This window comes from Bactrocera tryoni, chromosome 3 (assembly GCF_016617805.1).
Source record: "Bactrocera tryoni isolate S06 chromosome 3, CSIRO_BtryS06_freeze2, whole genome shotgun sequence".
Taxonomy (NCBI): Eukaryota; Metazoa; Arthropoda; class Insecta; order Diptera; family Tephritidae; genus Bactrocera; species Bactrocera tryoni.
In genome coordinates this window covers 34,574,595-34,592,973 of record NC_052501.1, presented here as the reverse complement: position 1 = coordinate 34,592,973, position 18,379 = coordinate 34,574,595, and the positions used below count along the sequence as shown (strand labels likewise).

Below are 18,379 nucleotides of genomic sequence, written 5' to 3'. Positions count from 1 at the left end.
TTACGGCATTTATTACAGTGGCCATATAAAGGAGCGCAAATTTGGTGTGGGATTCGTAGTGGGAGAGAGACTCCGTTGCCGAGTATTGTCATTCACCCCGGTGGATGAAAGTCTAGCCACAATCCGCATCAAAGCGAAGTTCTTCAACATATCATTTATTTGCGCCCACGTACCGACGGAAGAGAAGGACAATGTGCCGGTGTCAATGAGCGCACCTATGAAAGCTGCCCCCGCCACGATATCAAAATCGTGCTTTTCGACTTTAACTCCAGGGTGGGCAAAGAAGGTATCTTTGGAACCACGGTCGGTAATTTTAGCCTCTATGACGAAAAATCCCCACATGGATCGATCGAACTACCTTGTTTCAGCCAAGATTCGCTCTCGCCTCTGTGCAGCAAAAAACGCACGTCAACGAACACAAGGAATGTTCGACGTCGAGAAGTAGCAATCACAACATACAGCAGAACGATTTTCTACTCGACTTGCACTCCTGCTCTCTGAGAGCACTCGTCACAACTCGGTATAAGGGAATTGTGGGACGGCATTTCCTTACGTACAGCTGCAACCGAAGCCATTGGTTTTCGGTAAATGCAAAAGAACAGCTGGTACGACGAGAAGGCCTATGTCGCAGCGGAGAGACAACAGACTACCTAACTCGCAACGTTACGATCGACCACAACACATGCGAGATGAGATAGATACCGAGAGTTGAAGAGGGAAGCGAGATGCATTTGCAGATAGAAAAAGAGAGAGGCCGAAAAGCGTGAGTTTGAAGAGCTTGGCAAACAGGCTGACAGAGGTAATGCTCGACGAAAAAATGTGGCGACTAACCAAAGGTTTCAAGACCGGAGCATACTCTTGTAGATCCCCCAGAGGTGATCTAGTGACCGATGCCCAGAGCATACTAAAATTATGGAGGGAACACTTCACCAGCCTGCTGAATGGCTGTGAAAGTAAAACGCCAGGAAAAGGCGAACCCGATTCCCCAATCGGTGACGATGAAGCAGACGTAACATTGCCCGACCATGAAGAAGTTCGAATAGCAATTGACCGCCTGAAGAACAACAAAGCGGCAGGGGCCAATGGATTGCCGACCGAGCTATTCAAACACGGCGGCGGAGAACTGATAAGGAGCATGCATCAGCTTCTTTGTAAAATATGGTTGGACGGAAGCATGCCCAACGATTAGAATTTGATAATTTAGCGACTCTGCCCAATCCACACAAATGGAAACCTCACAATCTGCGCCAACTACCGTGGGATAAGCCTCCTCAACATCGCGTATAAGGTTCTATCGAACGTATTGTGTGAAAGATTAAAGCACACCGTCATCAAACTAATTGGACCTTATCAGTGTGGCTTTAGACCTAGTAAATCAACAACTGACCAGATATTCACCAGGCGCCAAATCTTGACAAAGACCCGTGAAAGGAGAATCGACACACACCAACTCTTCGGCGATTTCAAAGCTGCATTCGACAGCTCGAAAAGGAGGTGCCTTTATGCCACGATGTCTGAATTTGGTATCCCCGCAAAATTAATAAGGCTGTGTAAACGGACGTTGAGCAACACCAAACGCTCCATCAGGATCGGAAAGGACCTCTCCGAGCCATTGAATACCAAGCGAGGTTTCAGACAAGGCGACTCCCTATCGTGCGACTTCTTCAATCTGCTGCTGATGATATTGATACCATCGGCCTCAACACCCGCGCCGTTAGTTCTGCTTTCTCCAGACTGGACAAGGAAGTAAAGCAAATGGGTCTGGCAGTGAACGAGGGCAAAACGAAATATCTTCTGTCATCAAACAAACAGTCGCTGCGGTCGGGACTTGGCTCTCACGTCACTGTTGGCAGTCATAACTTTGAAGTTGTAGATAATTTCGTCTATATAGGAACCAGTATAAGCACCACCAAGAATGTGAGCCTGGAAATCCAACGCGGGATAACTCTTGCTAACAGGTGCTACTTCGGACTAAGTAGGCAATTGAGAAGAAAAGTCCTCTCTCGACGAACAAAAACCAAACACTATATGTCACTCATTATTCCCGTCCTGCTATATGGTGCATTCGATGGAACGATGAGCTGCATTAGATATACGACGACATTGACTTTCAGCGAATTAAAACACAGCGGCTACGCTGGCTAGGTCATGTCGTCCGAATGGAAAGTATTCGACGCAGTACCTTCCGGCGGAAGCAGATGAAGAGGAAAACCTCCACTCCGTTAGAAGGACCAGGTGGAGAAGGACCTGGCTTCGCTTGGAATATCCAATTGGCGCCACGTAGCGAAAAGAAAAAGACTGGCGCGCTGTTGTTAACTGGACTATAATCGCGTAAGCGGTGTCTATGTCAGTAAAGAAGAAGATATACACATAAGTTGTGTGGCTGTTTTAAAAACATACGTTTTTAAAGTAAACTAATACTAATATTTATAAATAAAGAATCAAGCTATTTATTTTATAAAGTGTTTTGCTAATGAGTTTAAGTATTTAAGATAAGTATAGAAGTGTACAAATATATCTACATACAAATACAATTAAATAAATTACCCAGCATTTTACTAAGATCCGCATTGTGAAGATCTGGATTTTCATCGGCTAATTTCTTTCGCTCGATTTTCGCCCACACCATAAAGGCATTCATTGGTCGACGTATTCGGGTCTCTTTGGCACATTTTGCGGCATTAACGCCAGTGCGAAATTTCGCATCGTTCACTTTCTGTTGTCTTTCCAAGTACGAGCAGTTTACGCTGCAAATGTCGTCCTTATAATCTGCATAGTTCCATACTGGGGTTTCCGTTCCCGTTGTACAGTCTTCGGTTTCGTGCACTGGTACATTTACGGTCACCATGTTGGGATGACTAAGAAATTTGTTTAACATGACTTGATTATTTGTGAGTAGCGGTAAATTCGAATTCAACAGTGGCGACGTATTGGCTAGAAATGGCGAAGTATACGCCGTACTCGCTTCGCTTTGTGGTAAATTTCGATCAATTATTTCCGTTTCATATTGGGATTGATGTATGGCCGGTGAATGCAGACTTGGTGAAGAATGTTCACTATCATGCCGGACACTGTACGAATCACTACTAGCGATTACTATGTTTTGCTCCTGCAGATCGTGTGCTAGACTATATTCGGGTAAACGTGACATGAATGGCTGATACTTTTTATGACTGAAATAATATGGAAAAAGAATGGTTGAAGAAAAATTTCATCAATGCAATTGGCATTTAATAACTACGAAATGATATGGCATACTTAATATACATATGTATTTTATTACAGAACATCTCGCTTTCAGTTTTACTCTCTCATTCTCATAAGTAACATAAATAATTGGTTTATATATAAATGCGTATACATATGTATGTATGTACAAAATTATCACTACATATACCTATCAGGTGCAAGATAACACGTCAATGGAGAAAACGTATACTATGGATATTCAAAAGTTTTAAAAATTAAAAGCCACACCTAATCTGAAATTTCAAATCAAAAAATATTTCTCCTTGCATATTTCGATAGGATCCATCATTAAAAATCGTTTACAGAAAGTTTATATTTGTTATATTATGTATTACCTGAAAAGGCTATATTAAGTTTGTCACGAAGTTTGTAACATCCAGAAGGAAAAGTTGGATATCCTATAAAATATATACATTATTGGACAAAACTAAAAGGGAGTGCTACCTTGGTTTGTGTTGACTAAGATGTTTTTAAAAAATAATATCAAGAAAAAGTAAAATATTGACGTTTTTCAATTAGTTGCCCATTAATCATCAATAAATAAAACTCAGCTTATTCAGTTTTCTACATTAAAAAAGTTTAAACAGCAAAAGAAATTTATAATTTAAGAGCAAGCTGAACAAAACTAAAGCACCGCTTTAATAGGTTTGAAAATAATGTCTAACAAGTAAGGAAGGACTAAGTTCGGATTAAACCGAACATCTTATACTCTTGCAACAACATCAAGGATCAAAACAAGGGAAAGGCTTTAAGGTACTTATAAACGTCTGTCTCAGATGATCGAAATGCAAGCAAGCATATACATTTAGTACATATGATTTTTTAGAAAAACGAAAATTATCGTACGACCCTAGGTCGCGGTGCAATCCTCATTTACTTAGCTAATCCATATACTATTAACATGGCATATACTAAACAGCCAATCATATAGGGTAAAGTCAGTCGGATGTTCGAAAATCCTGATATTAATATATCTGCGTCAAGATACTTACATAGTTATGAGTAAAACACGCTCTCTCATTTCCATTGAGAAAACTCACATATTTTCCGATATATGCCGACCCGATTGAACCCATTTTTGACATACAGCAATACCATTGTCAGAGAAGGACTCACACATTGACCGATATTTTCAATTAAAAGTCAAAGTCAATATTTGGTACCTAGGGCTTGAACAATTTTTTTGTGTTTGGATTTGCTATTTGGAAAGTAGGCGTAGTTGTTTTCCGATTTCGTCGATTTTCGTACTGTCACATAAGAATATAAGAAGAAAGCGACATACAAAATTTAGTCGAAATCGGTTGACCGGGTCCCGATATATGGGATTTCCCTAAAAAATGGGCGCTGCCACGCCCAACCTCCAATTTTCATATTGAATCCCATAAAGCCCTCTCACACCTTCTCGGAGATAAAATTTAATGTCTCTGGCGTATTTAATTATTGATTTATTGCGCTTTTAGCAGTTGTTACCAGTACCGTTATATGAGGAGTAAGTGGCGTTATCTTCTGATTTCATCTTTATTCACACTGTTGGTAGAAGTTCTTATAATATTAGCGCTCAGCATATTTGGTTTTTGTAGCTTTAGTGGTTTAGGAGGCATGTACATTAAACTTATTAGAGGGCGGGGCTACGCCCACTTTTTAAAAAGTTTTTGCCCACAGGTGCCTCTTGCTACTAAGATCCCCTTTGCGAAATTACAGCTTTATATCTTAATTGAGTGTTTAGTTATGGCACTTTATAGGTTTTCGGTTAATTGCCTTTTGTGGGCGTGGCAGTTCGCCCATCTGCGAACTCGTAATCTTTTTGTACTAAGGAATCCGCTTACCGAATTTCATCAAGATATCTCAATTTTTACTCAAGTTACAACTTGCACGGACGGACACGGATTTCAACTTTTCTAGTTATCCTGATCATTTATATACATATATGTACATAAGCCTATACATATCTATCTGAGTCTTTAATATTATATTTCGATTCGACTGAGAATAAAATTGAATTCCAGAATGCTCCCGTCGAAATATGAGTCTCTCCTTTCTAGTTTTTGTTGAAATAAAAGGCTTTCTAGCTGGACGCCGATAGCCCATCCCGTCCCCAGAGCTCGTCTTCTAATTATTCATGCATTAACTGGAAAACAAAAGTGTTCCTGTATTTGATTTAAAGAGACTGTAGGATCAATTTGTTTTTCGCTGTCTTCCTCAGATGTGTCGAGTAAGTACACTGCCAGTTAGTTGAAATTTATTTATTAATCGCGACACCACTGATTTCTATATTCACAGAATATTTTTCACTAATTTTAAGTTGAGATAAGCCGTTTTGCCAATCACTTATTATTATATATCTAATGTCGGATGAACAAGAATTCCCGCCATTTTTGATTCCTAAACTCTAAATCGCAAGTGAACAGTGACGCAGTCAACAATCTCTTAAAAATTTCTAAATGATTTTTGTAACGGTTTATTGCCAACGCCTTCAAACCAATAACGTACTTTTACAGTCGCGTGGTGATATTTTTCTTAAAAAAAATTAGCTGCGTGTTTTAGTTTTTTCTTTTTTGTTTTATGAATAAATATATATATACACACTTGCTCAAAATAATAGTTACACAATACTTTTTCAAGTAAAGCTCATCAGTAAAAAGTTGTATTTAAATTTTTAAGAAAAACGCAAACGTACTAATATTTTTCAAATATTTACAAGCTAAATTAAATAAACTTCTTTAAAAAAAAATAGCAAAACAAACAAACGTAGATCCAAAAACATTTCATAGCTAAAAATAAACTTGCTCAAAAAAATAGGTACACTTCTAATAAGACAATTATTTTGGAAAAACAAATTATGATAAAACAGTTTTGTTGTATATTTAACATTACTTAGTTAATAGCCAGTATATCCACCATTATTCTGGATTAGTTTATTTATTCGTTTGGGTATACTACTGATTAAAGCCTGACAGGTTTCTTTAGGGGTCTCATACCAAGTTTTTTGTATGCACTCCCATAACTGGTCTTTGTTAGAGAAAGATTGACTCGCCAAATTTTTTTTTAGTTTTCCCCATAGGTTTTCTATTGGATTTAAATCCGGGGATTGGCTTGGCCACTTCAAAACGTTAACATTATTGTTCTCAAAATATTTCTTAACCAGTTTGGAGGTATGTTTGGGGTCATTATCTTGCTGATATACCCAACGTAATGGTAAGTTTTCATCAGCATAGGGTCTCATGACATTTTCAAGTATTTCCTTGTACTCCGACGCTGTCATTTTGTTAGTTGTCCGGTATATAGGACCTACTCTATACCAAGAAAAACATCCCCACACTGGCACTGATCACCATAAACTTTTTTCATCATTTGAAATGTTTCAGTAAACGTTTTCCCAAGTTTAAAACAAAATTTAATATTTGCTCTTTGCATTTTACGACCGATGACCAAAAGCTGCTGCCACGTTTTGATCGATAACATCGATTGTAGTTATCCAATTGTCTTAAAGTTTGTACGAAATGTCAACAAGAGATTAAACTTTTTATTTCATATACCCACAAATACGTGGCGCCACCAGAAACAGTTATATTTAAAAAGTTCTGTTTCTTTTGCAACAGACCTTGTATTTATTATCCTATACGAAATGCACCTGTGAAGGGAATTATAGTTGGAGTGTGGCCGAATTAATAATTTTTTCCGGTTGTTAATATCTTTCATTCTATTTTTTCTAATAATTTCAAAATTTTTCAACGCCTGCATTTTATAAAATTTAATTTTACAATTGTTTGTATTGAAAATCGTGTGCACATTAATAACATTTTTATACCCTTTGCAACGGACCACAGGCACGTCCACAAATCGCCATTAAACAAAAACTTAAAAACTGATTTACATATATAACTAATCACTAGGTTAAGATATAGAACTGTAATTTGGTACAGACGAGGGCGGGCGTGGCCCCGCTATCCCACTTCAGATACAAATTCGCTAGGGACAAATCTCTTAAGCACACATACCGACATGATGATAACCTCTCCCACTCCAAATATAACGGTATTGTAAATACTACTAAAAGTAAAAAGGGACTTTAAGGTACAAATTGGACACACACTTTTAAGTAAAATCACATATCTCGGGACTTGCTCGACTGATTTCAACCAAATTTGGTAAATAACATTCTCAAAATGGGACATAAAGTATGCCACCTTATGACCAAAAATTGTCCACATCGAACCAAAACTGTTGAAGACCCTAGGTTCCGAATATATGGACCCCCGTACCTATAGTTGACTCTTTTCGCCAAATATCGGTCAATGTGCGAGACACATAATAGAAATTTAGCGATAATCCTTTCTTGACAACGGTATGTCTTTGTGTCAAAAATGTGTTGAATCGCGTAAATACTTCCCTTAGCCCCCATATACCTAGTATGTATCAAGATTTTAGAACTTCTGTCTGATTTATACGCACATATCGGCCAATATGTGAGTTGTCTCAATGAAAATGAGACAGCGTGTTTTACTTATTACAGTGTATCTTTTTGTCTATAAAATATGTATGTAAGTAGATAAAGTCGATTCAATACTACCCCCATCATCCATATACTACTTATAATAATAATAGTAGTAGCTGCTTAAGTCGGTACACCTCAGTAGTGCGTTTCGATTTTTACATTGGATAAAAATATCGAGCAAAGAATTTGTCTCAAATTTTTTATTTCTAACCAAAATTCGGAATCGTTCCGAATGTGGTACAAAGCCTTCAAAGACGGTCGAGAGATCGCTGAACACATGCCTCGTTCCGGACGACTTTCGACCTCTTCAACTGACGAAAATATTAAAAATGTGAAGGATATGGTGCTTGAAAATAGTCAGGCAAGTATTAGAGAGATGGCAAGAGAGCTCGGCATCTCTCGCGAGTCCGCTCGAATGATTTTGGTGGATATTTTGGGTATGAAACACGTTTTTGCACGACTCGTCCCGATAAAAACCCCTCTGTGAATCCGTCCCTGCATATACGTCATATAAAGATTATCGAACTTTAGGTTGACTTTATTCCATATATATCGCCTAATATGTGCGTTGTCTTTATGAAACTCAAAGAGTCTCTTTCCAATAACAGTGTGATCAAATCGGATGCATACTTCCCATAACACCCTTATATACATACATATAATATACGCATTTTCTAACATTTCCGGTTGTTAGTGATTGAAAGTTTGTAAGATATCTTAGCAAAATTAAGTCAACGTATAATATGTCGGAATATGTCGATCAGTGTGTGCCTTACCTTCAAAAAAAAAATCGAAGCAACCATGTTCTCAAGCATAACTGAGTAACGTCAAAAGCCAATGCAATCAGTCTAGATCTTCCTCTAGCCCCAAAAATACCCTACATAATGGTTTCCCACTCTCCTCCTGACATTAAACTGTTAATGACGGTGAATATGTGTGATATTTTAATGAAATTATGGGGTCAGTAGGGTAAATTTTTTAAAAAATTTTTTTTTTTTTGCATTTTCTGTTCCCTTATACCCTTAGAATTAATGTAGAAACTAACTTTACCATTGGAAGGTTTTACATGTTCACAAAACGCCTGGCTTTCGTCCCTACTTGATTCATAATTTTTTATAATTTATTGACAATGTTATGACAAAATTTATGTAAAAACACATGGGTAAAAATTAAAAAAAAAAAAGTTAATTACGTTTTTGTTTATCAACATTTTTTCATGATTCTAGTAGGGACGATAACCATTCACTTACTTTTTAAGAATAAATTGAGTTTTTGTGTTTCAGATGATAAAAGCATGAGAAATCGTATTCGCCAGTGAAAAAACACATTTCATTCACCCAGCCATTTCTCCGACAGATGTCTTCAAAAAATTTCAAAAAAATTTGTACATACACTCCACGATATATGTACCTCATGATATGTGAAAAAAGTTCTATTGTAGAATAAAAATTTTTATGAAAAAAAGTGTCAAAAAAACAGGCCAGATTACCCTACTGATCCCTTAAGTGGACAATCTTTATTAAAAATTATCTGATTTGGCGAAGAATATGAATGGACCTTTGTCTAATTTCCATAATATGATGAATTCCGTCCTTCTAGTTGACGTTTTTCGCATTAACTCATATGTATGTATGTATATGATTGTAAGTAAAATATAGTAATAATACTACGTGCCTCTATCACCTTTAATTTCCTGTATTCTTTCTTGAGAAAATATATACAAGTATGTACATATGTATGTTCTAAAAAATGTATTATAAAGGCAGTTTTTAAACGATTTTCAATAGACCTGCTCTACAAAGTTGACGATTTTATACACATAATTGTCTAATTAGTAGGTATCATGAAAGTGTATACACAATTGACTTTAGTTTCATTGCAGGAAGCAACAGATATGGCAAATAGGTAATTGGTGTTGATTCATTTAAACAGAAAACAGGGGATTTTCCAAAATCTTTGGCAGTGCATACATTAATGTGTTTCGAACACATGGAAGGCCCACTGTGTTGCCAGTTCGGTTGGATGAATTTGAAGGCACAGTCACCATTGAACAAAAATGTCCCCATAAAATGGACACTAGTAGCCCAGCAACAATCGTGGGCATCGGTAAAGCATTGAGCAAACAAGACTATCGATTTATAAGTCGGCGAAATATATTCAAAACAGATATATTGACAGTATCCTTTAAATCTTCCAAAGGAGGGTAGAAAAGAAAGAAACAACAACGGCACTCGCAAAGCTGCTACCACACCATGGCGGCACTGTCGCTTTGCCTTCTGTCATGCTTGCCGCTGCTGCGACAATATTACCCCACAAACTTCATGCATAAGAGGAGACGATGCCGGCTTGGTCGAGGCCTTGGTGTCGATGGTGGGGACGGTAACGGTGGCGGCATCAACGGTAGTGTGGCATTTGCTGTGTGGATATGAATGTGGATGTGCCCCATGAATTTCATTCTTCGGTAGACATAAATGTAAATTGGGCGCGTGCAGCTATTGTATTATCAAAGAAGGCCGCGTCGCTGCCCCACTGCATGCCAACGGCCGTCAGACGCGCAGACAAGGAGGCCAACATCCAACAGCCAGCAGCCAGCAGCCAGACGACCAACAGCCAACAGACCGCCGGTCGGACGGACGCACGGACGTACATAAAGTTGGAAGCAACAAGCGTAGAGCTGAAAGCTCCGAACTGTAAGCTACGATATCATAAGCGGCTGAATAGCGAAGTCTTTTAGAAGATGCGACACATCGACACATTTCGAAGTAATTCGCCTTCCGAGAATTTGGCAAATAAAATATATTCCACTCCAGTTTGGCAGTTCGGCAGCAGCTCGACAACCCGCAGTAGCCAGTTGAATGTGAAACAGTGGAACGACAACTGCAATTGCGAATGAGAATGCAGCTCCCCTTAAATATCACTCACCTTCGCCCTTACCCCTTTGAGGCGGCTAGCCAGATGTCAGTGGGGAAAATGTTGTGCTCCATTTATCGTTGTTTGATTTTCCCTTTTCATGCAAAAATAAGTACACAACACAACAACAAAAACAATGACATGTATATGAGCGCAACCTAAATGTGGAATATGTGTGCTTATGGGCATGAGCGTGTGTGTGTGTGTGTGTGTCGTTTTTTCCTTCGTATATCACATGTACGCCAAGAGAATAGCAGGGCCGAAAGAAATACATAAGCTTAGCCATCAATTAGCCTAATTGAATATTTCACAGCAGCACCGCATTTTGGCCTTCTGCGTTGAGTAACTTAAAATAAATCGTTATAAACGAAGCGGCTAGCCATTCTGTGCTCGTATGGGCAAACTGTCGTGTAGCGCTCCAAAGACGCGGCATGCGAGTTATTCGCAACACTCGCCGTTCGGCCAGAGACAATTGAGACAGGATAATTTATGGGGTCGACTAGCTAAGACAACTGTTATATTTTGTGAAAGCAGCATAGAAATCTCTACCGCTTCTGCCAGTTTCAGTAGGATCCTTTATCGGGAAAAATTAACGATTATATACTATACACGTACACACATATGCATACCGTATATACAGTGGAAACTCTATATAATGAAACTAAAAGGACAGGATCTGAAGTTTGGTATTGTACTTGTGGATGGATGTAATCAAACAATTGCCACGCCCTCAAAACGCCGTTAATCGAAAACGTATAAAGTGTCATAACTAAGACGTAAAAAAGATAAAGATTTCAAATTTGGCACAATAAATCACATAACGGTTGTAGTTTCTAAAATCTTCAAAATGTTGGCGTGGCGCACTTCTTCAGAACCAATAAACTGGTTCAGAAGAAATGTTCTCAACTCTTCTTACGATAGTGTGAAAGTAGGAGAAATCGGCTAATGAACCCGCCCACACCCCATATAACGGTTGGGTTTCAAAATATTAAAAGAGCAATACATCAATAACTAAATTTGTCAAAAGCATAAAATTTTACATTTGAGGTAGTGCGAGAAGGCTTTATAGGAGTCGCTGCCAAATTTGAACGATGGGCATGGCACCATCCACATTTAGATGAAAACCCATATGTCAGAACCTACTCTACCGATTTAAACCAAATTACGTACAGATAAAGATCCAATTAATATAACGAGAGAAAACTCTGGATGAACAATGCCTTTGAAGTGTGCCAAGTGGAGTCGAAACTGTTCAAGTCCCTATGGCCTGAATAGAGGACCCCAGTGTCTATATTTCACTTTTACCGAAAATATCGGTAAATGTGTGAGATATATAATATCGCATATATACCTATATAAAATTCGGAGAAAAGCCTTTCCTGATGATAGTATGCCATAGATAGAATGTCAAAAATGGGTTGAAAACAAACAAAAAATATTCTGGGAATGGTAAAATAACAATAAGTTTCAAATTTAAATCCAAGTTGAGGAATGATCTTCTAGTTCCGTCGCTAGTTTCAATCTCGTACTACGATAAGGTGTTCTAAAATTAACCTGTATTTACATATAGAATCTAGAGTTTATTGCAAAAAAAGTACATAATTAAAATGAAAAACACGTGCAAAAAAGTAAAGCCGTGTAAAATAAAGGTAAATAGGAGGTGTACAAAACACCGTGTAAAAAAAACCGAGATCAAGTGTATATTGGTGATGGTATGTGAGGTACCTTAAGGAAACCAAGAGAGCATTTAATTGGTTTTTGGCACTTTAACAGTATGTTGGCTAAAAAAGATCAAAATGATTGAGGATTTCGATTTCGTCGAAGAATGAAGTTGAACTCTTTCGCTATATTTTCCAATATTGCCAACACAACACATAAAATGATCATTTACACGTGAACTTGGGCTGACAGATGGAGAAGACTGCAGGGAATGTCAAGAGCAAGGCACCAGGAAAACAATGGAGCAAATCTTATGCATTCGTCCCTGAAAAGAATATATTAAGTTTACCACGAGATTTGTAACACCCAAAAAGAAACGTCGCACACCTTATAAAATATAAATCTAAATGATCAGCATGTAGAGCTGAGTTCATTTATCATTTTAGAAATAATACAACCTCTGTAGAAATGTTTTGGTCAGAAAAGATCGGGGTTAAATCTTTTTCATTTAATGAGTTATCTTCATGAAATTTGGCAAGAGGTATTGCCTAAAGCAATAATGAAATTTCCGAAAAAATTATTCAGTTCCGATAACTATAGCATATAGCTGCCATACAAACTGAATAATCAAAATCACGTTTCTGTAAAGAATTTTTTATATTTGTATGTGAAGGATATTACCTGTATAGCCTCGGAGCAGTGGCGTAGCTACAACTTCGGGCGCCCGGGGCCAAGGATGTTCTGCCGCCCCCCTTTATCTACCTACCTACAAGTTTCATGAGGTGGTTCGAACAAAAGTGAATTTTTACAAAATATCTTCGATATTAAGTATATAAAATTTAGGAACTAGAAGCCACGCAAATTCTGAAGTTCCAAAATTCTCACAATACGGTTTTTGAGGAAATTGGTAGTAAATTTACAAGACATCTCTTTAAAAGCCATAGAAAAAACCCATTTTCGCCCTATATCTTTTTACGCAATTTGCAGGAATTTTTGCCCGAATTGGAGTTTTTAAATACCATTTTTGAAACTTTGGAGAAATAAAAGTATTTGTTATATTCAAAGCATAGGGTAACTGTGAGAGTGACACGTCGCGGCGACAGAGTAAGAATAAAGATAATGTTTTTTTTTTGTCACTCCTACGTCGCAATGTGTCCCTCTCACAGTTTGCCCTATGCTTCAACTGTGACATATACGTTGGTTTCTCAAAATATTTTCGGTTAAAGAAACCATGAAGATTATTCGAGTAAAAATTAATATTTTTCATCATACATATATTGTGAGTGTACAACTCTTTATCTTTTATAATAAATTTTGTAAAAAAATTTGTTGAAGTGTTTTTCTGAATATAAAAAACAGCGAAGATCGTTTTGCCGCCCCCAAGACGTTGCGCCCGTGGCGACGGCCCCCTTCGTCCCCCCCCCTAGCTACGCCACTGCCTCGGAGCAACCGAAGTCAGCGTTGTTTCTTATTATTAGATAGAAAATTCAAATTTAGCTTCTAACTACTTCAAAAAATAATTCGTTTCATAGATAAAAAGTAATAATAAGTAATTAAAAAGAAGTAATGTGAAATTTGCAGTTTCTCAGGTCTAAACAACTTTCGCGATAAGATCAAATCATCATGAGATTTCAATTTAGTCAAGGTTGCAAGGTTCTGTGATACCGCCGTAAATTCACAGTATATTTATTCGCCAGGTCTTTAGCATCAGTTTTCTAAATACAAAGTCATTATTTCAATATGGTTATATGTCAACTTCTTACTATTATTATAAAAAAAAAAGAAGTTGAGACTTTCTTCTGTAATTTTTGTCCAAGGCGAATTTTACTAAACATTTTCGGTAAAAAATTTTAAATGCAGATTATTCGTAAATTCGAAGATTAATAAAAGTTGTTCATCACCCACAATCTGATAAAATTTTCCTGAATTGACAATAAAAAACAAATATTTTAATACAAATCTTTATTAGCGCTTTAAAATAGGCCCTTTGAGTCAAGAAACATGCCAACACAGCCACCAATTTTCCATACACTTGTAAGTCTCAGTTGGAAATGCCTTCAGTGCTTTCGGTTAATGGATTTTAATGGCTTCAGTGAACTCATGGCGCGTTTGGCTAAGCGAATTTTTCAAGTTTGAAAACAGAAAAAAATCATAGATACCCAAATCCCAAAAAGTCAAAAAGTTAGCCACAATAATGCCAAAATGTGGCGGGGTACTATCATGATGAGCCACATCCCGTTAATTAAAGAAACTGACGGCCATTGAGCGCCATTCGTTAGATTGTGGGACAGTTTCATAAGCACAAGAATTGCGAAGTCAGTTGTCAAGTTCTCTTTGTGATTTTTTACTTGACGTTGTTTTTACAAAATATTCAGGTCCTTTGGTACTCGTACTTGACAAGTTTCATTCCTAAAATATATTAACCAAAATGTGTTAAAAATCACAAAATTAAATGCCCACTTCCTCCAGGAGCCGGACATATTAATACCTACAAATAAACCTAGCAGGACACATTGGTGCCATTATGGAACTATAACTAGTCTCCTATACGGGAACTGTCATTTTCAGAGGAGAACTGAATTGTTTAGGTGTACTTTCTCTGCGCAACCATTGCTTTCAACCGTTGTCTGAGTTATATCATACCAGACTGGACGTTTCTAAAATAATACAATGCGCAGTCTTCATTTATTGGGAGAAACTTCTGTCTGGACGTATGCATGTGCCCCAATTGGTCCGATAAGGTTAACCCAGTATTTTCGAGCATTTTTCCTAACAACAATGCGGCCCCAAATTGTACATTCCTTAGACCTAATATACTCGTAATAACTGATTATAATAATCCTAGTTACTTTAGCTAACTTTTTATCAGTGAAACTGTATATAGCAATGTTTTATAATTTGGAATAAATATACTCTTGCAAAATAGTGTACAAGTATTTAATAGCTTTGCTCAGCTAATGGTTTTATTTGACATCTTTTCATGATAACAACTTTGCAAATTTTAGCAAATTAAATGAACATTTAACCTTGGACAAACTATATTTTGGTGGCGAAAATGAATGAACCCACGAACTAGCTCAGCGTACATATACTGCTTTATGCTGGTATATCAATCTATGAATTATTTATGGAGGATGGAGTCATATGAAAAAGTTTACGCAAGTGAGGAAAGTTCTCTGACCGCCATTCACTTGAGAGTGGCCAGAAACGATTCTTTTACATATGACTCAAGCAGCTCACGACTTCCGGTCTGAGACAAAGTATTCTGTGGGTAGCCATAGACCATCCGTTTGAAGGCGAGCTAAAGTGAGAAGGCGAACCATCTCTAACTACTGATTTCCGCTGGGTTGGGGATCCGCCACGTAAAAAACACCCCCCATAAAAAATTAACCCGGCAAAATTAGTACGGCTGTGTAAACTGACGTTGAGCAATACCAAAAGCTCTGCCAGGTTTTGGAAGGAGCTCTCCGAGCCTTTCGATACCAAACGAGGTTTCCGACTAGGCGACTCCCCATTGTCCGACTTCTTCAATCTACTGCTGGAGAAAATAATTCGAGCTGCAGAACTAAACCGAGAAGGTACAATATTCTAAAAGAGTGTACACCTGCCGGCGTATGCCGATGATATTGACACCATTGGCCTTAACAACCGCGCAGTTAGTTCTGCTTTCTCGAGAATGGATGAGGGAGTGAAGCAAATGGGTATGATAGTGAACGAGGGCAAGAGAAACAAACATCAAACAAACAGTCGTGGCTTTCGAGACTAGGCTCCCACGTCACTTTTGACAGTCATACCTTCGAAGTCGTAGATAATTTCGTCTATCTTAGAACCAGTACACCAACAACAATGTCAGCCTTGAAATCCAACGTAGAATAACTCTTGCCAACAGATGCTACTTAGGACTGAAGAGGTAATATAGAAGTAAAGTTTTCTCTCGACGAACAAAGACCAAACTCTATAAGTCACTCATTATTCCCGTCCTGCTATATGGTGCATGGACGCTGACAGCATCTGATGAGTCGACGCTATGAGTTTTCAAGAGAAAGGTTTTGCGGTAGATTTATGGTTCTTTGCGCTTTGCAACGGCGAATATCGCATTCGATGGAATGATGAGCTGTATGAGTTATACAATAGCGGCTACGCTGACTCGGTCATGTTGTCCGAATGGCTGAAAACGCTCCAGCTCTGAAAGTATTTGACGCAGTACCCGTCGGGAAAAGCAGAGGAAGAGGAAAACCTCCACTCCGTTGGAAAGACCAGGTGAAGAAGAACTTGGCTACACTTGGAGTCTCCAATTGACGCGAAACAACGAAAACGAAGAACGACCAGCGCGCTGTTGTAAACTGGGCTATAACCGCGTAAACGGTGTCTACACCAATAAAGAAGAAGAAGAGTTATTAAAAAAGCATGGAATTATGCTCAAGCATATTTGAGTTTATTAAAAAAACGCAATATTCAGACGTTCCTCTAGCCCTAATATGCTTAATATAGTGAACTTCGATTTTCCAATAATATTTTAATGAAATATGAATAGTGAACATATGTACATACATACATATGTATGTGTATACTTGTAGTATGTACAGGTATATTGAGCACAATATGGTGTACCGCTGAAAATGAAGGTCTTGATTATGGCCCAGCTACATATCCATAGTCCATGATCTACAATCATACAGTTTTTTACCCACTAAATACTAAGTATGCAAGGAATATTAGTAACATTATGTGAAACCGATCAATATCTTCCTTAGTTCCGACTAAAATACTAAGTTACTACACTACTCCACTTGTTTTTAAAGGAGATATTTTGAGAGTTATGTAAGTAATCTTAATAAAATTTACTCAGAGCATTTGTTTCATATTTTTTGTTTTCTAAGGCATTATTTAATAATTTATAATTTATAATTATATATATAATTTATTTATATAAATATGGTCGTCATAAAAAGCAGTTTCTTAACAAAATATAATATAATTAAAATATTGAATTCAAATTAAAAATAGAGTATAAATTTATTCAAACGACAAAAATGAATCGTCGACACTCTCATTCTGTCTATTTGTTTCATCTTTTCATTATCCTAAGTGAACATCCATACATTTCCCATAAACAAATGATATTAATTAAATTACTTGAAAATATATGTATATAACAATCCTCTCCGCAGGCTAAGTTCGAATGCAGTCGAACATTTTATACTCTCGCTATCTGCAAGTGTCAAAGCCGGGGAAACATTTGCTCATTGGACTGAATATTATAAAATGTTGCATATGAAACGTTTTTTATACCCAAAATGGGGTATATTAAATTTGCCGTTATGCTTGTAACGTCAAAACGGAAACGTCGGAGACCCTGTAAAGTATCTCTATAAATGATCAGCTCTGAGTTAATTTATTTCTGTATACATATATGTACATATGTATATGCGCTTTTGTTCCTCACTTTTTGAGAAACTCGCTCTGAAAATTCTCTCCCATCGGAACGGCCTATATTGGACCACTAAAACATTTAGCTCCTGTACAAACTGAACGATCGGAGCCGGGGGCTTGTATGGAATACTTTTTCATTTAAAAAGATATTTTATGAAATTTTGTATGAGTTCCATCTCCTCACTCTTATCCCATATACATATATTTTATACATATATATTTTATAGGGTCTCCAACGTTTCCTTCCGGGTGTTACAAACTTCGTGACAAACTTAATATGCCTCCTTTAAGGTATATTACAAGAATAATACAAAACCATATTTCATTAATCACCTTTAGGAGGTATTCTCAAATCCTAGATACCATATAGAAGCTTTGAAATAATTATAAGTTGCTTTGTGTACTGCATGGTCACACCGAACTTTCTTATAGTAATTCATACATATTCTGAAGTTTCTACAGATGTGTTTTTAAATAAATTACGATTCCATTAAGTAAAATGCAACCTCATTAGAAATGCACATACAAGTAGATTCATAGGTAAACAGATAGATCATAGAAAGACTTGCGCCTAAAAACCGTTTACAAATCGTTCAACTTTATTATGAAAATTCCAATCTGTAAATAATGTGC

General features: G+C 37.3%; 1 protein-coding gene across 2 annotated transcripts in view; it reads right to left on the bottom strand.

Annotated features, from left to right (window-relative positions):
• The window catches only part of LOC120772515 (putative transcription factor SOX-15), a 36,092-nt gene that overhangs the window by 3,963 nt on the left and 13,750 nt on the right, over positions 1-18,379 (bottom strand). For both annotated transcript variants that reach the window (XM_040101163.1, XM_040101164.1), the window contains exon 3: positions 2,548-3,173. In XM_040101163.1, coding sequence (XP_039957097.1) covers positions 2,548-3,173 — 626 coding nt within the window. The remainder of the gene's footprint in view (positions 1-2,547; positions 3,174-18,379) is intronic.